The 26,735-nt window shown below is 48.0% G+C and overlaps 1 protein-coding gene across 1 annotated transcript; it reads right to left on the minus strand.

Moving 5' to 3' along the window:
* Nucleotides 1-3,080: 3,080 nt before the first annotated feature.
* Nucleotides 3,081-26,735, minus strand: LOC119461219 (glutathione S-transferase omega-1). Its single transcript, XM_037722445.2, has 5 exons — nucleotides 26,399-26,735; nucleotides 16,951-17,056; nucleotides 9,179-9,398; nucleotides 5,471-5,597; nucleotides 3,081-4,734 (listed from the first exon to the last, which is right to left on the minus strand). Exons 1-5 carry the CDS (start codon nucleotides 26,718-26,720, stop codon nucleotides 4,490-4,492), a joined length of 1,020 nt encoding a protein of 339 aa, XP_037578373.1. The 5' UTR covers nucleotides 26,721-26,735; the 3' UTR covers nucleotides 3,081-4,489.

The following is a 26,735-nucleotide window of genomic DNA, read 5'->3' on the forward strand; positions in this document are numbered from 1 at the left end:
TTTCCCGGCCGTTTGAGCCAAGCCGTTGTTCGAACACGTCATGTAGCCACAGTGGGCAGGATGTGACTCTGCTATTCCATGTATGTGGCATCCACGGTGGTGAAGTGGAGAGACCGAGCTGTTTCTTCTATTTCCTATCCTGCCTTATGGTTTTGACTGTTGGCTCTATTTAAATTGTGTAAGGTTGGTGCTGTCTTATACGGGGTGCTTTTTTTTTAACCATACACAATCTTTAGAAAACGCCTGTGGCAGATAGCGTAATTGTAGTTGTTTAGCTTGATTACTAGAAGCGACATACATTACTCGCACGATAAATCGAAATACATAGTAGACTAATTTAAAAAATTCACTAATTAACTATGTCATTATTTACGGCATATATTGCAATTTGGAAATTGTAGCCGGTGCGGAGGATCCTACGAATTTCGAGATATGCGCCGTGGAACTTGCGGCAAAAATTTACTATTGTTCCATCTACTTTCTTTAAAAGCGCTGTTTTTAGCGTTGAAGCACAAGAAAGTAACTATAGGACGCCCATGAATTTCGTCGCACTTTGGAAGTAGAATATATAGAAACTGGTGTCACCTTGAAAATTCTTTCGCAGTGCATGGGATACACCTAGTAAACCCTGCGGCTGCCATTCGTATAAATTGCAATATGTGCAGTAAAGTAATTAATTAAAGTTAATTACTCGATTCTGTATTATGATTTCTCGTGCAAGGAGTGCCCGCCTCTGTTTACAATTATGCTACCTGGCACAGGCGATTTAAAGATTCTGTATGGTCTAACAAAAAAAAAAGTTTCCAAGCATCAGTCAATCATAGCGTGTCAGCCAATCGTTCTTCGGGTGCATGTTTTCTGTGTAGCGTCGGCGCCGGTGCATGCAGTATTATGAGCAGCAAGTCTTGCACTATTTTACGCAGCGTCAGTTGAAATAATAATTCGCACTTAGATGGGGCGCAATCTTATACCGATAGGAACACAGCATTTATTGCAGAGATTATTTTCGCCCCGGCCATAAAGAGGGGAGACAATTACTTCACCCTCCTCTCTGCTTCCTGCCTTTCAGCTTTTATTGCGAGCTCCGCTTAAATTGTTTCAACTTGAAGCTGGCTTGTAAACTGAAGATCTTGGCGTCAGCCTGTTACGTGTAGCAGCTATAGAGGCACCAGGGCACTGTTTAAACGTGGTATGGTATAGTGTAGGCGGAGTGCCGAGAGACAACACTTCCGATTGGCCCTCTGTAGTGCTCACAATTCGAATCGCGATGAAACGCTGCGCGGAATTTTTTTTTTTTTTAAACCTCTCGGATAGCACATCAGGATTACTTCGGCGGTCATCCGAAATACTGTAGGGTAGTTACAGAATAAAAGATATGGCTTTAAAATAAAACGTGGTAATCATTTCGGCAAAACCGCCATTGTGGGAAAGGGTGACATTCCCGGAAATTATCCATTCATAAGGGTGTATTAATTCGCTCGAACACCCTTTTCTGCGGGTGTACGGGGGTGAGTACATACACAAGAAAACACCCTTGAGGGTGCAATTTGCTTTAGTGTGTAGTACCAAGCTCCGGGAAAGTTTTGAACAAACTGTATGCATAATTCCATGCCACGAGGGTATTCTTTCATTTCGATCATATAGGAAAAAGCAGCCGCCGTAACAATAGAAAACAGAACTGCGACCAAGCGCTCGAGCGGTGTACGCCTCGTTGGAACACAGCGACGTTCAGAATCGAATACCTCTAAGCTGCTTAAAACTCCGGTTGGAACTGGCTTACCGGCTCCGAATGGCAATTGCTGAAAATCTAGCCGATTTGTAGGTTAAATGTTACTCGCTGCTTTAAGCCAATGAGCACTTCAAAAGCTCAAAGGAAACCGGCACGTTGATCAGTAACTGTGGCGCCGAATATGACACCTAGCTGCATTGTCTGAAAAAGTGAGGAAAGAAAACACCAGCCCTTCCCCTGTCGAGAAAATGGGGGTAAGCGAAGCTTGTCGTGTGTGTATCTGACCTTCGTCAAAGTAACGTAATGTTCACGACATGTCACGGTAATAAAACAAACGTTTATTAAATGTATACATCCAGGGAAAGAAACGTACAAAGAAAGGGAAGGAAAAGTTGCACGAAAGGGAAACAAAGTAGAAGGAAAGGAAACGAAAAGTAGTAGGGAAGGGAAAGTAGTAGGCCAAATACACACACGACCAAGCTTCGCTTACCCCCATTTTCTCTATACACGGGAAGGGTTGGTGATTTTCTTTCTCTCTTTCTCTATCTCTTTCTCTATATTTCTCTCTCTCGTCCGCACTCGTGCGCACTTCTACTCTGCCAACAACCGCGCTCGTAGCTCCGCCCGCACCGTCTCTTATCTCCCCACGGCTCTGACTTTTATGCGCCGTGCATTCGCCGCTCAGTTTCCGTTGAAGCGGTAGACCGCACGTGCCTTCGCCGCTGCGGCGTTTGCGCTTGCTGCCAGCGTTTTGACAGTCGTCTGCAGTCATTCAGCGTGATCTATTCATGTTTGTTTGTGCGCGCTCACACCACGCTTATTCATTCAGTTAGTAATAGTCGGGCCATATTTTCCAACGCACGCTACACACGTAATGCTGCCCGGATCGGCAGTGCAGCGCTACAGGTGTGTCCCTTCGCACGCGCTGCCCACGGGAAGCGCTTCTCATCAACACCACCGTTTCACACGCGCCTTCTCGTGGTCATAGAGTCTCTCTTCATGTCGGTCTACTTACGCCGCAGCACACCTGCTTACTTAATCAGCTCATGTTTACTACAATTCATACTGCTACCAAAGCCGCTCACCTTACTTCGTATGATATTGCTGTGTTGCTATCGCATTCATTGCTTCGCCCTTAGGGCGAAACTGACATTTTTTCTTTGCAGGAACCTCCCTGATAAATGTGACGTAAATCCAAGCATTTTTAGACGTGTTTTTACTCTTTGCGGCTTAGGCCATTTTTCGTCACGGCATAGTTTCGCGAAGGTCATCGCCAACATAGAAACCTAAGACTTTCGCCTTTAAAAAAAAAATCGAGCCAGTGTGGTTTCCACTGGCATCATTTCAGTACGGTTGTTGCAATGGATTAAGTAACACGTGCGTTCACAAACAGAAACACGTATTTATGCAGTGAGCGTTCGCTCACCACCGTCGCTGAACATCACATCGCTTTGAATCGAGTCGATATCTAAAAGCACGCCGGCCACTTATTAGACAGTGTTAATTTCACGTACGCAGAAACTGTAGAACTCTCATGTTCGTAGAACTCATGTTTGCGTGCGCAAAGCTTCTCCGGTGTACGTGAAACATACTGTCTATCCGGTCACGGCATTCGGGAGACGCGTCGTGATGCCAGTGGGCTGGCTGCTTTCTGCACTTTTCCTATACTCCGTTTCATACATCAGATGCAACGCTGTGAAGGCTACAGATACTTTTTGCAGTGGCTGCGTTCGCACTTAGAAGTAGTTGGGTGTTTATTGGCCGATTTTTGCGAAAATGTTCTTTATATGTGGTCAGTTTTGAACCAAAAAAAAAAAATGACTTTACCCTTAGAAGCAAACAAACCATGTACTCATACGGCTGCTAACACGTTGTTTTATATCAATTTGCTTTTCATTGCTTTTTAATTGCTGCTCGTCACGGCAGCCTCACGTCCAAGCTCGCGCGAGCAAACGCCGCTGGCGCGCAGCGAAGCATAGACAGAACGCGCGGAGTGATACATTTTGGTGACCGTACTTCTTGCGTAACTTCCACAGCGTTGAGCCTGATGTACGAAACGGAGTGTATGCACGTGAAGTAACCAGTCCTGCTGTAAGCGTACGAGCATCGAGCAGGAAAACAAGCGTGACCCATATAGGTTGGTCACCGCAAGGAGAGAGCTCCGGTAACGCGTTAAACGGCCTACGTACTTAAAATGAAGAGTGTAAAGCGCTCACTGCACCTATACGTATATCGCCAGAGCTGTGCTCTGCGGACTGTCGTGGAGGCTTTGGGATATATACAGCTTCGTGGTAATCTGCTTTATTGCCCAACAATTATTGTCCGACGATTTGCCTGTAACCACTGAGGAAGGTCGGGCCACCGACCGAAATTGCCGGGCAATAAAGCAAAGAATGCCGCAATGTTGTGAGCATAATTTTCACTCATTTATTATCTGGCCCGTTCAACAACCCCTACATAGATACATATGTATCAACACTGGGCACTGCCCCCCCCCCCCCCCCCATTGTTCATAGAAAGCTAGAGCTCGCCCACTTATGCAGACCTCTGTATAGCTTCCTTCATATAAATTCTACCTCTATCACTCTCATGTGCGGAATGTTACGTCATTTCGAGCCCGCCAGGAAATTCCCTCCCGGTGGGCTCAATTGATTCTCGCCACCACGCTGTGGAAAGCCCCGTTGCCGCGTTCCAGATAAGTGGGGCGGCAGCTGCATAACCTGCACGTGCACAGGGACATCAACGACACGACGCGACGTCCTACTTCTGGAGTCCAGCGTTGTAGTCTCGTTCGCCGTCTATGCTACTCTTGGCGTAGAGCAACACGTGGTCCTCGTTTATGATGGCCTTGACCACCGGGTCCTCACGCATGGCCTGCAGCCAGCGCGAGAAGAGCGGGAACTCCTCGGCAGCCGGCATCTTGAGCTCGGGGTACAGCGTGCTGAAGGCGCGAGCAAATGAAAATGTGGGCCAGATCACGTAGTCCACCAGACCCGGCTGGTCGCCTGCGTACGGTTATTCAAGGTTATGTCCGGTTAATCACGTCAGCAGCGCGCTTCCAGATCACTGGACGCATGCACTGCCTTAATGAAATTATGTAGTTTATTCCGCTCGCTTAGCTCTTTCTTGCTACGAGTTATTTTTTTTTTCTTCAGGTGAATGAGTATTTTTGCAGTTTTCTTTCATTTCAACCACCAACGCAACGTTGCTTGCAACATTTGCAACACGCACAACAAAGGACTGAAAGTGAGAACGACAAAAAAAAAAAAAACATAGGGTGCGTAAAAGCTAACGAATTAACCACTGTCTTCGGATGCTGCGGCAATATTGTTAGAGGTCTCGATTGATCCCTTTCACGGAGATTCGCTTTCCCGCGACGTAACGTCCAGGTCGACGCATCATAGGTATGCGACGGCCATTACGCCAATGAAATCAATAACTATGCGACACAAGAATGACGCTCACGGTAGGTGCATAATTACTTTCGTCCCTTGTGATAATTTAGCCAATCAACGCGCTCCGAGCGATATTTCAGAAAATTATCCAGAATATGACCCCTGTGCTCTCATACACGTATACGCCTGTGCGGTACCTTGTATGGAAGCGAACTGAAATTAAAGCATAAAGGAATTCAACCTCTAACAATTGCTTGCTCTTCGGTGGAAGCAGTTTCTTGAAAACTCAAGTTCTACGCCTAGGCTCAGACTCGGGGGGTTATAATGGACAATGTCGCATACGTACCTCCGAAGTAAGTCGTCTTCCTCTTGCCAAGCTCTTTCTCAAACAGCGCAATCTTCTTGACAAAGTTGGCCCAGTGCTCTTCCTTCGATCCCCTCTTCAACGAGATGCTGCCAATCAGAGTTGTACACTTCAAGTGGAAAGAATGGGGGAAAATGTGAGGAATTAGATTTTTCTCTCTCTCTCTCTCTTATGGCAGAAGGTACTGCTTTCTGACAATGTAGGAAGCTGTAGTTTTCAATTGGTCTGTTGCGATGCATTAAGCTTTTCACTTTCATTAAGCATTATGCCAGTGGCGTAGCCAGAAATATTGTTCGTGAAGAGGGGGAGGGGGGTCACGTTGCTGCGCGGCCTCCTCCTTATGGAATTTGCGCAGGATCGAATACACGAATAATAACTGCATTGCCAATGTCATTGTATATTAGATGCTGCAAACAAATTATTGAACGCTACGCACTGTCAAGTAAAATGTGTATTTTTTCATAAATATATATTCGTACGTCCCAAAAATGGTGGCAGACATAACTGGTATCAATGCTACCGCGCTTTTTTTTTTTTTTTTTTGTTTTGTCTATATATTAGGTAAAGAAAATATCACACGAACTTTAGGACTATATCAGTTCGAAACCAGCAAAGCAGTGCATGCAACTGATATGAAAAACGTAAAGGCCATGAAAAGAACACGTTGAGCACAAATATTTTGATGAAACTGTCATTCAAGAACCTAGTTTACATTTTTGTATATATGCAACGGCCAGGGAAAAACCTCAATGACGCTGTCTTTCGTTGCAATAGATTGCGCAGGAGCAGCTGTTACTGGTCGTGTATTGTAATTACACCGAGATTATATACGCAAGAGTGAGTAAGTACATATAAAAAGCAGGGGTCTGCAAAATATACATTACAAATGCGAAGATAGAATGGAATATACAAATGCGAAGATACAAATCTCGATAAAGGGCAAAAAATTGTCGCTGGAAACAAAGTTCACTGCTTATATACACAAAAGCTCGCAACAAGATATTTAAATATACGTATAAGTCTCCAGTAAATATACGTATTTAAGCAAACGTCACTGTATATAATGCGTCAACTAAGACAAATAAACATGTTGCGCCGTCACAGATAGTAAACTTTGCGCATAGAAAGACAGACGATCCAGGCAAGAACAAAACTATGATGGCAGAAATCGTGATATGTACTTGGGCCATGTGGTGGTCGCGACAGATCCGTATGGGTAGAATAATAGAGTAATAATGCAGAAATCAGTACGAAAATGTGTAATTTAACTCACTGCTGCAGAGCGGCAACAAATATTCTGCATCCAATATTAAAGCAGGGTATTCCTTTGGTTCAAAAAAGAAGTAAAAGCAGACAGCTAAAAATAAAAGGCCAAACGAAAGCCACAGATGATGCGGCAAGTTGAACTACCGAATATCCGAGTGTGTTTCTTGAGAAACGCCGCGTGGGCCGGGCTTTCGATGAGCAAGGTCGCTCAAAATTGGTTATTGGTGTCCTCGTAATTTTCGTATTCGCATAATAATTTTGATCATGATGCTAACTGTTAGAATAAACGGTGAAATTTTCTGAGGTTTTAAAAGCTGACGAACAGTCATGCGTATTCATAATTGCGAGTTTATGGACCTGAAGGAACACAGCTTTTTAGTTGTTTTGATTTTTGCTACTTCGCTATCTAAAGGACAAACTTCACTCGACGGGGAAGTTTAGCGAAGCGGTCAATGACTTCGGATACGTTGATGTCGACGTCTCTATGGGCGTATAGAATCACCAGCCTAACCATGCGTTCCTCAGACATTGTATAGCGCAAGTAGTTTTTGAGTAATCTCATGTTAAAGATATTCTCTCTGCGCTGGCAGTGGTCACTGGAAGGGTGACTAGAATCTGCAAAAGTTTGTACACATTTACATAGAACCTGCACTCGCAATGAGATAGGCCTCTATTCCGGTGCTCAAACCTAAAAAAACTCCTTCGATGTCGTTGGCATCCTTGTTTAGGTACCTTGCCCAAACACTAAGCTGTTCGATTCCAGCAATATCCGTCGTTTCGTAAGCAAGTATGGAGAAGCAGCCTGCAGCGTTTACTTTGGCGTCTAGGCTTTCTTTGATAATTTCACCGCAGATTTCTATAATTTAGTTTTGTACATCTGGGCTTAAATACGAGGCATTACTGGGGCAACTTTCCAAATGGTCCTTCAGATATGCATCTCCATAATCAGCTCACCATGCGAAGAAGCGCTCTCAAAATACCAGTATTTTTAGCGGAGGCTCCGCTTAAATCCATAGGACCACTGCCCCTATGGACATGGAGAGCCAGACCTTGTTGCCCGCAAAAAGAACTGCCTCCATAATAGGCCGTTAACTTTCTTCTGTTTTCTCTAACTTTACTTTGCCTGCACTGGTCCAGCTGATCGATCACATTGGGCGTGCTTCCTGAAAATGTTTGGAGAAAATTATCAGCTGCCAGCTGACAGTCATGGTGATACTTAGTATTTTCGTGTGTGTGGAAGATTGCGAGCGCATGCTTCCATTTATGTTACGGCTTCGACACGAGGGCTCCAGTGAGCGCATGTTGGCCCAAGTTTATAAGAACATTAAACCCATAAAGTTCCAGTATTCAAAATCTAAAGCAAGCCTTTGGAAATCTCAGTGCACCTCTCGCGTCAAAGGTTTATAAGAACTTTATACCCATAAAGTTTCGGAATTGAAATCCATGCTCTCCGTAGATTGCGCGGCCGCTGCGAGATGCCGCAACGCGCCCGCTCGCTATCGAAAAGCCCTTGAAACTTTGTGCTCGGATGGGGCTCCTTGCGTTATGTGACTCCAGGTGCAAGGACGTTGCCAGGAAATCCAGCCCGAGTTCGCAATGTTCGTGCCGAAGTGTCTTTTCGAGCGTGAAAAAGACATTGTAGACAAAATCCAGAATGATTCCCGACGCCGGTGGTTGTTTTGGTCGGCGGTGCATGCCAGCACGAAAAAAATTTCGGGGGAGGGGGCTGAAGCCCCATCAGACCTCCCCCCCGCCTTGGCTACGCGCCTGCATTATGCATGAAGTGAGTGACTGCAGCCACCACAGTTCAAGACCAAGAATATATGGCAGCGTACATCACATCCACTCTGAAGCACGCCGAAAGAGGAGACCTGGACTGAGGCCAGCTGCCAGCTGCTCATCAATCCCCGCTAATCAACAATAATGTTTCATCGCTCTCTCAATTCTTATTGCACGCACTACAGTAAAAAGCCCTGTCAGAGTGTCTTGCGGTTTGCGACGCGCTTCCCGGAAGTGAGTCGCCAGATCTGTGACAAGCGCCAGAGTCTAGAAGAGCACCGGTTTTAAAAACTAGTCGACCTCCACCGGTACTTTAACTATATCAGATACGTGTCCAGCTTCTGCATCTTACGTTGCGGGAAAATTCAAGGTGGCTCCTTAACCTGTAAAGCACTATAGGAGCTGTTACATGTGCAGTTGATTAATGATTTTACCGTTAGTTTCACCATAGCTTGAATGTAATGGCCGTTAGTTTGACAGTAGTGCGAAAAGGGGAAACCAGTGTGGGAGCCTGGGAAAGGGCCTTTCGAAGTGCGAGCCGATAGAAGAAATGCCTTTGAAAAGTGTCAGCGGTAGTACTCCCCATGCATCTAGTGTCGTCCTGAAAGCCCCGGGTTTGTCCATTGAAAGCCCGCGTTCACTCACGGGTAATGCCACGTCCAGAAAGCTTCTGTCCAGTGCCTTGAGGTACGGATCGCTGGGCAGGAGGCGGGGCTGCGGGTAGGCCTCCTCCAGGTACTCGGCGATGGGCATGGAGCCGCTGATGACCTTTTCGTCCTGGTAGAGCACCGGTACAGTACCGGCGGGAAGCACGTCGTTGTACCACTCGGGCCTCTTAAGCAGGTTCACGTTGACCACTTCGTGGCTGAAAACGACGCGCGGCGTTTCAACAGAACCGAGTTATGAGACAGGGTGTAATTAATGAATTGGAGGAAATTGAAAACGCTGGCAGCTATCGTGTCACCGGCATCTCCACCAACAATGAATTGTTAAATCGTCAAAGACTGATAAAATGCCGCGATGGGAAAATGTTGCGCAATAAAGAACTCGTCGCAAACGTCTCTAAGCAGTCAATATAGGCCTTTTGCATAACGCCGGCGACCATGGGCCAATATTGGCATCACGTCACCACCGTGAAGAATAAGACTTTCGGGCGAGCTCAGGTCACGCGTATAAGAAGCTTGTTGGCCGTGCGGGTCCTGCTACAAGCCGTTATCACCATTCGCTCGTGTTTCGCACTAACAGTAACACTGTGAAGTTCAGTTAAAAGGAATGTGTACAGCGCACACGTGGATGATTCTCCGTTTTATCGCACTCACGCGCTACAGCGCCGTCGCCAGCTGCGCGTCACAAGCCGAAAGCCATGCAGGCGGCAGCAGCCACGTTTCGATGATACGACGAGCAGCAGTGGCGGTGACAAGCTGACCCGATCGTGTAGCGGCATATTCCAAGTCTTGCGAGGCCACTTCGTCAGTGCTATAGATGACGGAGCTGGGTTGCTACATCAGTGCGTAATGTATCGCAGCATCCCGCGCTTCTTTTTTTCGTGCAATTTGCTCTGATGCAATCAAATGAAATCGGAAACGTCGTAAGACTGGAAAAAAAGCTGTAGCTCCTGCATGTCAAGGCGTCTTCCCGTCGCCGCTATTACATTGTAGTATGGTCAACGACTCTTTCGTGGCGCAACACGGGAAAATGCCAAAATATATTCTACTTATCACCCGCGCCCCACTTCACGATGGCGTCGGAAAAACAATGTGAGCACAAGATTGTTGGAATTATACAAGAGGTATAAAAAAATGTGGTTCATCCCTCTTATATAGGAATCGGTATAGAACACGAAAGTGAAACGTGTCTTCACAGAAGTAGTGTAATGTTTATTGCACATTGATATATAATGTCTATTGGTGTTTTGTGGCTAAAGCGCCCTTAGGCGTTGATGCACCCACGCTGACGCCTGGTGGCACGTCTCCTCCATCACGACTACCAACGTCGATGACCATGAGCAACCGTCGTGCATATGGAAGCTGCACTACGCTGCACACGCTAGCACAACGCGAAAGACGAAGCACGTAACTGACACACTAATACAACACGCAAGACAAAGCACGTAACTGAATCGTCACCGAGTCAAATCAGCGCGTACAGCGCGTCGTAATTGCAGCCTCCGCGATCAACTTCAGAAACATTTTCAGAGCTAATTGCGGAGGCCCCGCTCCGCTGTGCTGAATACGGTGAACGCCACCTAGGTGGCGTTGGTAGTGCTTCTTGATGCCAGCGTCCCTTCGAATGCTGGCATCGAGGCGTCGTAGTGCTGAGACCACCGAAGCGTTCACTGTCGGTGCGCGTTAGTGTCATAATGCAGTACTTCTCTTTTATTGCGATAGCAATTATATGGACACTCAAAAGCAGATTTCTGCCATCGGCGTCGCCGTCGCCGTGAGGTTCCGTATGACGTCATTTGGAGAAGAAATCGTCGCCGCGCGCCGAACGCTGTATGTGCGAGTGAAAGGGCGCGAGGGGCGCGTCTTTCACGGGGAGTGAACGCACGGCGGAGAACAAACGCGCGTTCCGCGCCGTGCTCGCTTAAGGGATGATGATAAGTGGTTCTTGAGGGAAAGGGAAAGGTTGGCGCTATCTTCTGCAGCCCTTGAGGGAGCACGGCTCAGCGCCAACGGGGAGGGGTAAGTGGGAGAGAAAGAAGGGATAGAGTGGAGTCGCCATGGCTGGGAGAAGCAAAACCGGCAGGCATAGGCGGCACGTATCAGGCCGAGATGGAAGGCCTTGGTGTGCTGCAGAGTCTGCAGGGGTGTTGTGCCAGGCCGGTCAGGCCCGGGGTGGGGTGGGAGGCCGTGAGGCCTTCCCGCTTGTAGAAATGTCCTTAGAGGCGTGCGGAGAGCCCTGACGAGTCAAGGAACTCCACGACGCCTCGAAGTGCAGAAAGGTGGTGTCGGCCGGGGAAGAGGAGATCTTCCTCCTTGCCAGAGGGGAGGCCCAGGGCTGCAGAAGTAGGCGTCTCTTTTCTCCTTTACAATCACCATATATGTAGAGCAAACGCACCTTCTTCCGATGCGCGAGAGGCCGTGGGGGAGGGGGGGGAGGGGGAGGGAAGGGAGGCGATGTTTAGCTGCGGCACCAAGTGCCTATTTATATCACAGGCTCTGGCAACAGTCACCAACGCCGCACGCATTTTGAGCGAACGCGGGCAAAACGCCGATGGCGTCGACAACAGTTCCGCGTGTTGCCGATGCTGCTGCATGTCCAAGTTTATACAGCTGATAAAGCTAATATCATTACTCCGTATAGCTCTACAAGTTTGCTATCGCAATTGATGCTTCGCCTTTCAGGTGAAACTGCGACCACTTTTTCTGCTCGTAGGCGGCGGCACCGCCCCGAGCAAGAGCGCGGGTACACGGAGGAGTGTTAGATATATAAGGCGCGTCTGTGTAGCTCTCTGCAAATGCGTTTGTGGCGCAATGGGTTAAACGCTCGGCGATCTATCGTCGCGGACCGAGAGGTCGTGGGTTCGATTTCCAAATTTTGCATGTTTGTGGAACTTCTTCTTCTGGTTTCTTTCTTTGTATTATGTTCGTGTACATTGTAAGCTGACGTATTTCCGTGACGGAAATACGTCAGTGAAGTCTTGGTGGACCCCGGCATAAAACACTTTCGTGTTAAAAAAAATGTGGTTCATCCCTCTTATATAGGAATCGGTATAGAACACGAAAGTGAAACGTGTCTTCACAGAAGTAGTGTAATGTTTATTGCACATTGATATATAATGTCTATTGGTGTTTTGTGGCTAAAGCGCCCTTAGGCGTTGATGCACCCACGCTGACGCCTGGTGGCACGTCTCCTCCATCACGACTACCAACGTCGATGACCATGAGCAACCGTCGTGCATATGGAAGCTGCACTACGCTGCACACGCTAGCACAACGCGAAAGACGAAGCACGTAACTGACACACTAATACAACACGCAAGACAAAGCACGTAACTGAATCGTCACCGAGTCAAATCAGCGCGTACAGCGCGTCGTAATTGCAGCCTCCGCGATCAACTTCAGAAACATTTTCAGAGCTAATTGCGGAGGCCCCGCTCCGCTGTGCTGAATACGGTGAACGCCACCTAGGTGGCGTTGGTAGTGCTTCTTGATGCCAGCGTCCCTTCGAATGCTGGCATCGAGGCGTCGTAGTGCTGAGACCACCGAAGCGTTCACTGTCGGTGCGCGTTAGTGTCATAATGCAGTACTTCTCTTTTATTGCGATAGCAATTATATGGACACTCAAAAGCAGATTTCTGCCATCGGCGTCGCCGTCGCCGTGAGGTTCCGTATGACGTCATTTGGAGAAGAAATCGTCGCCGCGCGCCGAACGCTGTATGTGCGAGTGAAAGGGCGCGAGGGGCGCGTCTTTCACGGGGAGTGAACGCACGGCGGAGAACAAACGCGCGTTCCGCGCCGTGCTCGCTTAAGGGATGATGATAAGTGGTTCTTGAGGGAAAGGGAAAGGTTGGCGCTATCTTCTGCAGCCCTTGAGGGAGCACGGCTCAGCGCCAACGGGGAGGGGTAAGTGGGAGAGAAAGAAGGGATAGAGTGGAGTCGCCATGGCTGGGAGAAGCAAAACCGGCAGGCATAGGCGGCACGTATCAGGCCGAGATGGAAGGCCTTGGTGTGCTGCAGAGTCTGCAGGGGTGTTGTGCCAGGCCGGTCAGGCCCGGGGTGGGGTGGGAGGCCGTGAGGCCTTCCCGCTTGTAGAAATGTCCTTAGAGGCGTGCGGAGAGCCCTGACGAGTCAAGGAACTCCACGACGCCTCGAAGTGCAGAAAGGTGGTGTCGGCCGGGGAAGAGGAGATCTTCCTCCTTGCCAGAGGGGAGGCCCAGGGCTGCAGAAGTAGGCGTCTCTTTCTCCTTTACAATCACCATATATGTAGAGCAAACGCACCTTCTTCCGATGCGCGAGAGGCCGTGGGGGAGGGGGGGGAGGGGGAGGGAAGGGAGGCGATGTTTAGCTGCGGCACCAAGTGCCTATTTATATCACAGGCTCTGGCAACAGTCACCAACGCCGCACGCATTTGAGCGAACGCGGGCAAAACGCCGATGGCGTCGACAACAGTTCTGCGTGTTGCCGATGCTGCTGCATGTCCAAGTTTATACAGCTGATAAAGCTAATATCATTACTCCGTATAGCTCTCTACAAGTTTGCTATCGCAATTGATGCTTCGCCTTTCAGGTGAAACTGCGACCACTTTTCTGCTCGTAGGCGGCGGCACCGCCCCGAGCAAGAGCGCGGGTACACGGAGGAGTGTTAGATATATAAGGCGCGTCTGTGTAGCTCTCTGCAAATGCGTTTGTGGCGCAATGGGTTAAACGCTCGGCGATCTATCGTCGCGGACCGAGAAGTCGTGGGTTCGATTTCCAAATTTTGCATGTTTGTGGAACTTTTTCTTCTGGTTTCTTTCTTTGTATTATGTTCGTGTACATTGTAAGCTGACGTATTTCCGTGACGGAAATACGTCAGTGAAGTCTTGGTGGACCCCGGCATAAAACACTTTCGTGTTAAAAAAAATGTGGTTCATCCCTCTTATATAGGAATCGGTATAGAACACGAAAGTGAAACGTGTCTTCACAGAAGTAGTGTAATGTTTATTGCACATTGATATATAATGTCTATTGGTGTTTTGTGGCTAAAGCGCCCTTAGGCGTTGATGCACCCACGCTGACGCCTGGTGGCACGTCTCCTCCATCACGACTACCAACGTCGATGACCATGAGCAACCGTCGTGCATATGGAAGCTGCACTACGCTGCACACGCTAGCACAACGCGAAAGACGAAGCACGTAACTGACACACTAATACAACACGCAAGACAAAGCACGTAACTGAATCGTCACCGAGTCAAATCAGCGCGTACAGCGCGTCGTAATTGCAGCCTCCGCGATCAACTTCAGAAACATTTTCAGAGCTAATTGCGGAGGCCCCGCTCCGCTGTGCTGAATACGGTGAACGCCACCTAGGTGGCGTTGGTAGTGCTTCTTGATGCCAGCGTCCCTTCGAATGCTGGCATCGAGGCGTCGTAGTGCTGAGACCACCGAAGCGTTCACTGTCGGTGCGCGTTAGTGTCATAATGCAGTACTTCTCTTTTATTGCGATAGCAATTATATGGACACTCAAAAGCAGATTTCTGCCATCGGCGTCGCCGTCGCCGTGAGGTTCCGTATGACGTCATTTGGAGAAGAAATCGTCGCCGCGCGCCGAACGCTGTATGTGCGAGTGAAAGGGCGCGAGGGGCGCGTCTTTCACGGGGAGTGAACGCACGGCGGAGAACAAACGCGCGTTCCGCGCCGTGCTCGCTTAAGGGATGATGATAAGTGGTTCTTGAGGGAAAGGGAAAGGTTGGCGCTATCTTCTGCAGCCCTTGAGGGAGCACGGCTCAGCGCCAACGGGGAGGGGTAAGTGGGAGAGAAAGAAGGGATAGAGTGGAGTCGCCATGGCTGGGAGAAGCAAAACCGGCAGGCATAGGCGGCACGTATCAGGCCGAGATGGAAGGCCTTGGTGTGCTGCAGAGTCTGCAGGGGTGTTGTGCCAGGCCGGTCAGGCCCGGGGTGGGGTGGGAGGCCGTGAGGCCTTCCCGCTTGTAGAAATGTCCTTAGAGGCGTGCGGAGAGCCCTGACGAGTCAAGGAACTCCACGACGCCTCGAAGTGCAGAAAGGTGGTGTCGGCCGGGGAAGAGGAGATCTTCCTCCTTGCCAGAGGGGAGGCCCAGGGCTGCAGAAGTAGGCGTCTCTTTTCTCCTTTACAATCACCATATATGTAGAGCAAACGCACCTTCTTCCGATGCGCGAGAGGCCGTGGGGGAGGGGGGGGGGGGAGGGGAGGGAAGGGAGGCGATGTTTAGCTGCGGCACCAAGTGCCTATTTATATCACAGGCTCTGGCAACAGTCACCAACGCCGCACGCATTTTGAGCGAACGCGGGCAAAACGCCGATGGCGTCGACAACAGTTCTGCGTGTTGCCGATGCTGCTGCATGTCCAAGTTTATACAGCTGATAAAGCTAATATCATTACTCCGTATAGCTCTCTACAAGTTTGCTATCGCAATTGATGCTTCGCCTTTCAGGTGAAACTGCGACCACTTTTTCTGCTCGTAGGCGGCGGCACCGCCCCGAGCAAGAGCGCGGGTACACGGAGGAGTGTTAGATATATAAGGCGCGTCTGTGTAGCTCTCTGCAAATGCGTTTGTGGCGCAATGGGTTAAACGCTCGGCGATCTATCGTCGCGGACCGAGAGGTCGTGGGTTCGATTTCCAAATTTTGCATGTTTGTGGAACTTCTTCTTCTGGTTTCTTTCTTTGTATTATGTTCGTGTACATTGTAAGCTGACGTATTTCCGTGACGGAAATACGTCAGTGAAGTCTTGGTGGACCCCGGCATAAAACACTTTCGTGTTAAAAAAGAAAGAAAGAACGACACGTTCTAGAGTTTCTGCGATCACACAGGAGTCAATCAAGTCAATACAACGAAATAAACAGCATGACAATACGTAGATAAAATGTAACTTTCATAAAAGACGGTTATTGAGTCTTTTAGAGCAGATCGCTGTAATGACGCGTTACTTCATAGCCCGAGCAATTTTTCTTAGCCCGTTACTTCTTAGCCCGAGCAATCGCTGCTGACCACAAAGCCGTATGTTTCCTGCTGAAACTTATGACAGCTTAAGGGAACGTGTTCTACGAAAAGTGATGTGGATGCGATCTTGCAGCGAAAGGGGTTTTCCGGAACGCAAACCACATCTCACACACGCAACGCACTCAATCACAAACACACGCATGCACACACACACACACACACACACACACACGGTACACCGACTATTTCAGCACATTTTTCCGAATCCCGAAGGCCGTCCTTTTGTCTGCACACCACGCGAGAAAAATGGCACGCTTTGCGAGAAGCGTAAAGGATGCTGCTGAAAGAGTCGTTGACCCATCCACTGGTCACCAGAATTAACCTTCATTACTTTTCTTAAGCTGGTCCTGCCACTAATTGTAAATGTCGATTACGAGATCAGAGCGTGCCAACATGGAAGTAAAAATGTTTCCCGCTTAAACCTGCCATTATGGCTCCTCGGCTGGGTCGAGCAACCCTTAATGCATGCCAGGTGACAATACGACAAGCTTGATTATGGTCCAGAACAAAGAGGCCTCGCGCTCGCCCCCAGCGCTGATATCGGCCGGTCGCAGTTCGATTATCGCTCTCAGTTGTCTACAACAACACTCTATATTAGGGTCTATCAGGGCTCTTTCACGCTTCCGGCTGTTTTTAGACACGTGCAGGAGCATCGGTTTATCCTCGTGGCTCCGCCAGAAGCGCAAGGTCGTCGCAGCAGGTGAAGATTGAATCAGCTGTCGGTACTCACTCCAGACCCTTGGCTTTGAGCATCAGGAGTGCCCGTTGGGCGTACGGACAGAACCTCATGCTGTACAGCCGCAGTTTGCCGGGAACAAGCGGCGGCAGCTTCGAGCCTGCACGCAATCACAGCGCGGTTGAGAGAGACACACAGGCAGAGAAAATGAGATGCGAAAGGCAGGGAGGTTACGCGCGCGCACACACGAACACACACACGCACGCATTTATTTTATTTATTTGAAGCACCTTACAGGCCCGTATATAGGCGTTGTGTAAGGGGGGCGAAACAGTCCCGACAGTGCATACACAACCAGATGAAAACGAAAAAGTACAATACATGGTAAATAAAGTTTGAGCACATAATCGCAGTAAAGAAGAGGAGACTAAGCAATGCGGAAATAACAAGAAATATGGTATACACTTTAAAGCACCCGATAAAATAAAAGGCGCATGACGCATGGATAAGTGCGCAATTCATTAAAGCGGGTTATAGCAGATCTGAGGCCTACAAAATGTAACATAGAAAGGAAACGAAATGCTTAACAGGAAATCAGGAAAAAAAATTCAAAATATGAACTGAGACATGCTAAACAACGGTCTCAGTGAAATATGTAATAAGTTGGTGATGGAATGTATCAGGATTACACAGATACGATGCTGTCTGGTAGGTTATTCCATAACCTGATGGCTCGTGGAAGTGCTGATGAATTAAAAGCTAAAGTGTCACCATAGATCCGTGTAAAACTCAAATGATTGTGCAATCTTTTGGACGTGTGGGATGGGACATCGAGGTGAATTGAGGAACATGATCTATTGGAGTGTACATACAATGTTGGAGCGATGTCACGGCGGGTGCCTAAAGATTGTAGAGAAATATCACTTTTAATCTGAGTGACGCTTGAATGGCAGTTATAGTTCCTCCAGATGAATCGTGCGGCCCTATTTTGTATGTATGCACGCGCGCACACCCACCCACCCACCCACACACACACACACACACACACACACACACACACACACACACACACACCACACACACACACACACACACACACACACACACACACACACACACCACACACACACACACACACACACACACACACACACACACACACACACACACACACACACACACACACTCTCTCTCTCTCTCTCTCTCTCTCTCTCATTCCCTCTCTACCTCCGCATTTTTCCCTCCGCTATTCTTTCCGTCCTTGATTTCCCTTCACAATCCCAAAGTGCAGGGTAGCAAACCAGAATCTCTTCCGGTTAACCTCCCTGCCTTTCCCACCTCGCTTCTCTCTCTCACGTGACCGGCTTCCCACACTTAACACCGACACTTTTTTTTTTTTCTTAAAATATCTGCTAGAACGAAGCGCCGAGGGCAGCACTCACGTGCTGGCATGATGGCTGGTCGCCACGACCTGCAACGAACACTGCCCTGACGTTGCTCTGAGTTATGAACCGTCGCTGTGTCGTTGAGAGTACATTTTCCCAGCTAAGATATGTTGGAAGGCCCGACAGATATGGGATGGATACAGAAAAAATAATAATAAATGCAAATGATAATGTACGCAAGACGACCTAGTAATATCAGGAAAACCATCAGACCCCTTGCGAATCATGCGCGTGTGCACTATATACGTTCTGTACTCTTCCTTTTTCTTTTCTTTTTTTTTTTTTTTTTTGTCGCCGTTAAGAGAAGCGCAGAGAGCAAAGTAAACACGGGATATACAAACCTCTCTATTTGTTGTTTTTGTGTTCTTTAAATATGTCTTAATTCTAACTAATGTCTGCGAACGAGGATAAGTACGGATAAGTTCGTCCCACGATTTGGGAACAGCTTTTTTGTCATTTGTTCCGCTGAATGATTTCGCTTCTTTAATTAAAACGTTTGTGTCCCGAAGGAACGAGATCATTGCATGTGTTACTTCTTTGTGAAAGGTACGAGGAAAAGGTCTAACGTTGGACTTCCAGACAAGAAGCTAGATTTCTGCGCGGTTTTCGTCCTGCTAGCTGATTCATAGGACTATTGTGTGGATACGTTTCGCGGAGAGAAGTGCTATGCCTGGCAGGCAAGTAGTAATGCACCCAGACGTCATACTAGCGCGCATCCAAAACAAAATGACAGCTTTGTGAGAATTTTGAGTGCGAGCCAAAATTCGCACATTATATATACACACATGATATATATAACGGTGCAATCTCCGGTGCATTAGCTCGGCTTACTACACTAGGTTTCTTGCAATCCGGTCCCATCTGAATGCAGGCGTCCGCGGTCGAGCATCGAACCCGCAACCTCGTGTTGAGCGACAGGAAGCTATGGCTCCTTGATCCACCGCGCCACCGAGAAAGTATTCCTGCCCTGAGCACCGCGGCGAGTGCGTCTTCAGTTTCAAATGTACCGCGCGACCACTTTCGCTCAGGGTTTTCCACAATCACCACTAGGTGGCCACACCACACCGCGGAGCTTAGGGTGCCTCGATGCCCAGCGCCGCCGTCCAGGGTGGAGACAACCCCGCTGGCGCCGCCATATTGTGTCACACGAGTTGAGACTCAGCTACGCTTGCGTTCATAAAGTGTTACTCGCGGCGCGCTTCCAAGTGCTTTGCCTTGATGAGGATTTTTTTATCGGTGTCCCATCTGCATATCTTTATAACCAATAGCCGTTAACTCGTCGAAGGTCGAAGACGTAAATGTATGGCGCCGGGAACATGCCCCAAGTTGCCTAATTCAATCACATTTAATATGCCGTGTGTATGTTTAAAATACGCACTATTTTTTTTTGCGCTTCGATGCTTGGTATATAAGGTTTGCGACCCCCTGTGTGTGGAGGTTTTTCTTTTTCGCTGTTGTATTTTGGTTTACACGCCACGCCTCCTTTACCGTTGCCAGCCACTCGCGCACGGCGGTTAGTTTCCCTTGCGTTGCGCGTGCTCTTCGCGTTCGTTGCAATTATTTGACGATATCTACGCGCAATTTTTTTTGCCCACAAAACTGTGTGCTGACAGGATTAAGCTGGTGTAAAAAATAACTGCGATGTGAAAATAAGGTTTAGTTAGTGCTGTAGAGAAAAATGCAACGTAACTTGTCTGTGTTCATCTTGCGTAGTACACACAAGAAATCAAACGATGCACAAAATACATTTACTTATAAAAAATTAATTCGCAAGGTAGGCTCGACACACAATTCGGGATAGAGAGAGTTTTTTTTTTTCATTACATGGGGGGGGGGGGGTTCAAGTGAGTACATCAACCTTATTACACACAATATAAATCGAAAACAAGAATGCAAACAAGAAAACGCAACCGCGGGTAATATTAATCAAGATATCCAGCCAGATATCAAGCCAGAATACATACATCAGCTACCATCGAATACGTCGCATCAGCCAAACACATCGATGGCGAGTACAGAACATTTCATAAATAACCATTAGAACACTGATAACTACATTGAAAAAATAAACAACACTGCATACATATCACGTACAAAAACCGTAAATGAAACTAAGACAGTCAAATACAGCTTAGCAATGTTTTTCACTTCGAAAATATAGTCCATGATGATGTAGGGCTGTTGACTTTAACAGACGGCGCCCATCCCGTCGATTTCCCTCGTACTGGTCCTCTTCAAAGTGTTTCTAAGTACAGGTAAAACAACAAAAGTGATTATTGATATGAAAAGTTGCCTTGTAAATACAGAGAACCCATTACAGTGCTTAAAAATAAATTTTAGCAGAAGCAATGCTGTATTACCTCGCTTCACACGTTTCGAAGAAATGCACAGGCTACAACAGACACCATGCCAGAAAGCGCCGAAACATTTTGGTCCCATGATGCCCCTTAATTAACTCTACTACACCTGGGCATACCGTGCACAGGCATTTAAAGACCGTCACAGTACCCACTACGATTGGGAATGAGCACGAATGACCATCGGCTTACGATCACCACGCTACAAATATGTACAAGTCTAAAAAATCAGCTATGTAACGTAACACCCTGAGGTCCGCAAGATATCTCCTGAGAAATCAGAGAAAATCACAATGTTTCGCTTACCACGTACAAAACAGCCGCTCTCCCCAGACAAAGCACTGCGTTCTTTAGTCCCAAATAACCAGTACCGAAAAAAAAAAAAGAAACAAGAGACACACACGATGTGTGCTTCCCGTGAAAAAGGAAAATAGGTGGCTTACGTGACGATTCGTAGCTAATGTAAGACTATTTCGCGGCTAAGCATCTTCGTCAGTCCTTAAAATAAGGGTACAGACTGCGCCCATCAAAACGAAAAAAGCCTATGCGACGCGCGCTCGCAAACCATACGCTACTCAGACAGCATCGGTGCAGTGCTTACTTAGTTCGTGAGCGAACGTAGGTACGTGAGCGAGGATCAGAGAATACTTTCTTATTTAAATGAAAAACACGGTGCGGTAGTCTAAACATTCGTCACACTTACCTCGCAAATGCAAGAGTTATCCGTTGCCTTCCAGTGATCGCGCTTTACTTGGGCTTCCCATCTCTTCCGTCGCTCTGGGTCCCGGGGGAAGCCAAAACAACGCAGTCGAAACAACGCGTCGATCCGGCGCACTTGGGAACACAACAGCCCGTCATGTCGATACGATGCACTTGATAGCTTGTCAGTCATGCGGCTGAACACTGTCTAGCAAGTAGAAGCGTCCGCGAAGCATCCGCGCGCACTGTGCCTCGAACTCAGCACCGGCACCAAGCAATCGCAACGGCTCGCTGTGACACAATATGGCGTCGCAGCGAGAAAGCGGCGGCGCGGGGGCGGTCAAAGGTTGGCACCACCCTGAACGGCGGCGCTGGCATCGAGGCACCCTAGCGGAGCTAGGGGGACCCTAGCGGAGCGAACGGCGCAGCCGCTCAGTTCGCTGAAATTAGAGTGTACTAGAATATGGTCGAGTGGGACGAGCGGCTGGGGCGGCGCATGCTTTGCAGTGAGGCGCCCGACGTGGAAAAATACTGTGGCGGCGCTGCAATCGAAGTGGATTGGGCCGCATCAAGGTCGCGCCGTTGGAAACTGCTGGCGATACTGCTCGGTAGGGTCATTTGCACTACTTCGCGCGCTGGTATTTGCGTTCAGACCTCTCAAATGGTCTTCATAATTGAATATGACATGTATATATGTCTTAGGAATAAATTCATTTCTTTCTCTTCATTTTATTTTTTAATGCCGCTCGTTGATTGCGCGTGCATTGCGGCCGCAGTGCCGGCTTTCATTCTACTACGGTTCCCTTTGGGGAACAAATTTTTCTCGTTCTTCAAGCAGCAAGCATCTCTCGTGTGCATTGTTCCGCATATAGTTTTCCATCAGTAGGTCTTGCGAAACGCAAACGGAGAAACATATGTAACTAAGCTTCCTGCTTGCCGCTTCAAACAAGTAAAGCATATCTGCCCCATCCGGCACCTTGTACTCAGATTTCTTTCTTCTTTTGGGTTTTTTACGTGGCAAAACCAGTTCTGATTATAAGGCACGCCGTAGTGGAGGGCTCCGGATTAATTTTGACCACCTGGGGTTCATTAACGTCCATTACAACGCAACCACACGGGCTTCTTGCATTTCGCCTCCATCGAAATGCAGCCGCCGCGGCCGGGATTCGATTCCGTGACCTCGTGCACAGCAGCGCAACGCCTTAGCTAACTGAGCCCCCGCGGCGGGTACTCAGATTTACGGGAAGCATTGTTATTGAAAAAAAAAAAACTGCAGCGCAACATTCTATTCAAGTTTCCGCCTTCCTCGCGTAACAGAATGCGGAGTAATTGGTACGGGGTGATTTATCGCAGTCGGTGTCATTCTGGTGTCATTCTGGAAATTCATTTCAAGTGGATACGCTTTGCAACCTCACCGGCTTCAATTCGTAAATTGCAATATTTGTCGTAAAGTAATTAACTGAGAAGTTCATTAATCAATTTTGTTAATAAGTTGAATAGGTGTTTCGATTGCTCCTGCTACTAATGTCCACCTCTTCGAATAACCCAGGTAATCAATAACAATTGTACTAACTGCCACAGGAGATTTTTAAAATTCCCTAAAGATTAATTTTGAACACCCGGTATAGTGGATCGATACGGCGTTGCGCTGCTAAACTGGAGCTCGCGGGTTCAATCCGTCGCGGAATTCGATGGCAACAAATGGAAAACACTCGTGTACTTCTATTTAGGTGCACGTTAAAAAGCCCCAGGTGGGGAAATCTAAACCGGGTGCCTCATATTCATATCGTGGATTTGCCACGTAAAACCCACAAATTTGAACTAAAAAAAAGACAGGTGGCTGCGTTCTTCGTCTTTTTTCTATGAGTGTAAACAAAATAAATTATTCTCGAGTCTGATTTCCGAGAAAAACATGTTACGCCTATCCTGTATTTCATATAGGATAGGCGTAACTTGCTTATATATATATATATATATATATATATATATATATATATATATATATATACTTTGTATCATTCTCAATGTACCCTTTGATTTAATTACGTAGAAATACATTGGTCATTCTTCCCGACACCAGCTAATAAACCTGGTTTATTTCGCTTTAATATTGTTTTCTTCGATCATTGTCCCTGATCAATATCCACCGACAAGAAGCGCGCGTAAGATGACACGCTATCAATAATAAAATTTCCGTACGTAGCTTCATGTTGCAGAGATGCCAGTTGCTTTTAGAAGACAGTGTTAAAAACAGTGGTTCACTTGGCTAAAACTACCTTTGGTACCCGCCGTCAAGAGACATGGGCGCACCAAAGCAACTAAAACATTTTAAAAATGTACTACACAGACGTTCTGCGAGAAAAACTGGGCGCCGCCAGCGTCTGCGTAGCGAACGCGCGCTCGCTAGCAGACGATGCGCTTGACAACGACAGCAAAACTGAAGACGACGCGTTGTATAATCCATGCCTAAAATATATATGTTGGGCAAGATGGTGTGAACATAAATTTGCAGTTGAAATAAAGCACTATTTTAAGAGCGTACTATGCGCAATCGGCCTCGGCGCCCGCAGCGAAAGTACGTTGAATATGCCGCGCAGCGCGTCTCCGCCCCAATCCAGTTCGCTCGCAGCGCCCTCGCAGAATTTTTCCACACGCGGCGCCTCAGCGGGAGAGCGCCGTTCGGCACACTCTACACTCTAGCTGAAATGAACCGGTTCACTTGAACAGCTCAAAGGTTCACTAAAATCTATAACCTGTGGTATGCGTAGCCTAGTTATTTGGCTTTGAAATATATATATATATATATATATATATATATATATATATATATATATATATATATATATATATATGTTTCAGCAGAATAAGCACTTGGACTACGTCTGGTGACTATTATAAATTTTTAATTTGGAAGCGTGGGGTAGCATTAATGAACTTTTTTTTTTTTTTGAGATTACCCGCAGCGCCTTTGTTGGCATTATTTCGGGGGCACAAACATTCATAAAATAAATCCGCAATCTTGCGGCCAACCAAATCTGGTGGCAACAAATTCCATTCAGAAATCGTTTTAGGGAAAAATGAATTTTTGAACAAAGCGATCCTGGGGGTGTATGGCCGAACTTTAAATTTGTGATCCAAACGGGAGGACTGATAATGCGCCGGTCGTTGATAATCTGAAGCATTGATTCATGTTTGCTTGTTATAAATTGAATAAAAAAACTTAAGTCTAAGATTACGTCTTCGCTCTTGATTCGGAAACCTTTCTTATTTTGGCGGAAAATTACTTCTTATACTGTAACTGGTAACGTCCCTGAGTAAGCGGCGTTCACTCCCGCCTCGCCGTGCTGCCTACGGCAGACGAAATTGCGGTGCTAGCGAAACATAAGCGCGCAAGCGAACGTTCGTAAAGCCATCGTGCTTTACGAACGTTCGCTTGCGCGCTTATGTTTCGCTAGCACCGCAATTTTGGGCGACCGCGCGCCCCTGTGCGCCGTGAACCAATGATCTCAGTGGAGCTATCACTCTAACGGAGCGGAGACGGGTGAGAGCAGCAGCAGTCAACAGAAACAGAACGGCAGCCGAGCCCGAGCCGAGCTGACTGGAACTCCAACGATAACATGGAGAAAGACCGAGAACTGCCGAAGTCGCACCCAGAAGAGCCGGTTCAGACGGAACGGCTCGGCACGGCTTCGTCTAGAACCGTCGCTCACTTTTACTGTACCATGGCTCACTCGTTCCTTAAATAGAGCAGCTCAAAAGATCCGGCTCGCTTCTGAGCAACCCATGTGCGATCTCACCTTTCCACAGACGTTCTGTGTTCTTTTTCTGTTTTATAGTGTAGACCTATATAAAATGGCGTAGACAAGCCCAATTTGTCTCCGGGCTTTCGAATTCAAAGCAAGCGTTGCATGCGGTTTGGGAGGTGACTGGCCAAGCCGGAACGACTGCCCGTGGAAGGGTGAAAGGAGCGTGAGTGCGTCACAGCAATCAAACGTGTTTTCACAGCATAAAACGTGACAAAATCATAGCGTATCCACATCAGCGACCATGTTCGTGCTGCCACTCACTACGACACAGCGCAATTTCAAGCCTGCTCAAGTTTCCGCGCTATGGTACTATACTAGCGGACAACTTTCGGTGGCACCCGCTGGTGGCTTAGTCAGACAGCTAAGGCATTGCGCTGCTGAGCACGAGATCGCGGGATCGAATCCCGGCCGCGGCGGCCGCACTTCGATGGAGGCGAAATGCAAAAACGCCCGTGTGCTTGCGTTGTAGTGCACGTTAAAGAACCCCAGGTGGTCAAAATTGATCCGGAGCCCTCCAGTACGGCGTGCCTCATAATCAGAACCGGTTTTGGCACGTAAAACCCCAGAAAGAAGAAGAAGAACTTTCTGTGGCTATGAAGGGAAAGCTACGGGGGCGTGACTGCTGCACATGTGTTACGGCACCAAGTAGCCCGGCAGCGTTTGACAGTGCTCTTGGTTACTCGCGGAACAGACGCTGAATCGACGTAGCTTCCACGTGCGGCGGTCTCGCGTTTGCCCAAACGCGGAAGGGAAAAGCAGCAAAATAAGTAAACTTTTACACTCGGAGGTGTTTTCTGTCTTATTTAACTCTTGCTAATAAGGTGTTTATGTTTTCTCTTCCTTAGCCTAAAGTGACATGGATTAAAACGCGGGACTCTTTTAAGAAGCGCTCTCACTCAAGCGTGCGCTTTGCCTCCGTAGCTTTCCCTTCATAGCCACAGAAAGTTGTCCGGGAGTATAGCGGCCGAATCCCCCCGCCGTTTTGCTATCCAGACAAGCGCGTCTGTTCACGCCGGCGCGACTGTAGGCCTTGGGCCGCTCTCAGCTAAACGAATAGTCGTCCTTGACTGTTAAGCGCCTGCCGTGTTCGGTAACATCGTGTAAGAGAACGCGCAAGCCCGACTCGCAATATCAAACTTTTTTTTTTTTTTTTTGCCAACTATAACCAAGGTTCTACAGAAACCAAGCGACTCACCGGTTTCCAGTGCCCACGCGTTCATGTTGCTGCCGAGAAGAGCGACGACCGCCGCGGCTGCAGTATCCGGTAAATGTGAAAATGAGCAGCGCCCACCAACTTGACACGGCGAGGATTCCGCAGTCTGACGCCCGCCCTTCCCCGAGGCTAGTGCGGCTGTCGGCAGCTGGCGGAAGGCAGCTTGAAAACAGCGCCAACGGATGCGGCCTCGGATGCCGAGAGAGGAGGCAGTGGCACGGGGACAGCGCTGGCCGGTGGAGCCGCCAGACTGGAAAGGGAAGTGGCTGCGCCGGTACAGCTGAAGCAACGCAAAACACAGCATCGAGGACGCGAAGCG

Source organism: Dermacentor silvarum, chromosome 8, assembly GCF_013339745.2.
Source record: "Dermacentor silvarum isolate Dsil-2018 chromosome 8, BIME_Dsil_1.4, whole genome shotgun sequence".
In the NCBI taxonomy this organism is placed as follows: domain Eukaryota; kingdom Metazoa; phylum Arthropoda; class Arachnida; order Ixodida; family Ixodidae; genus Dermacentor; species Dermacentor silvarum.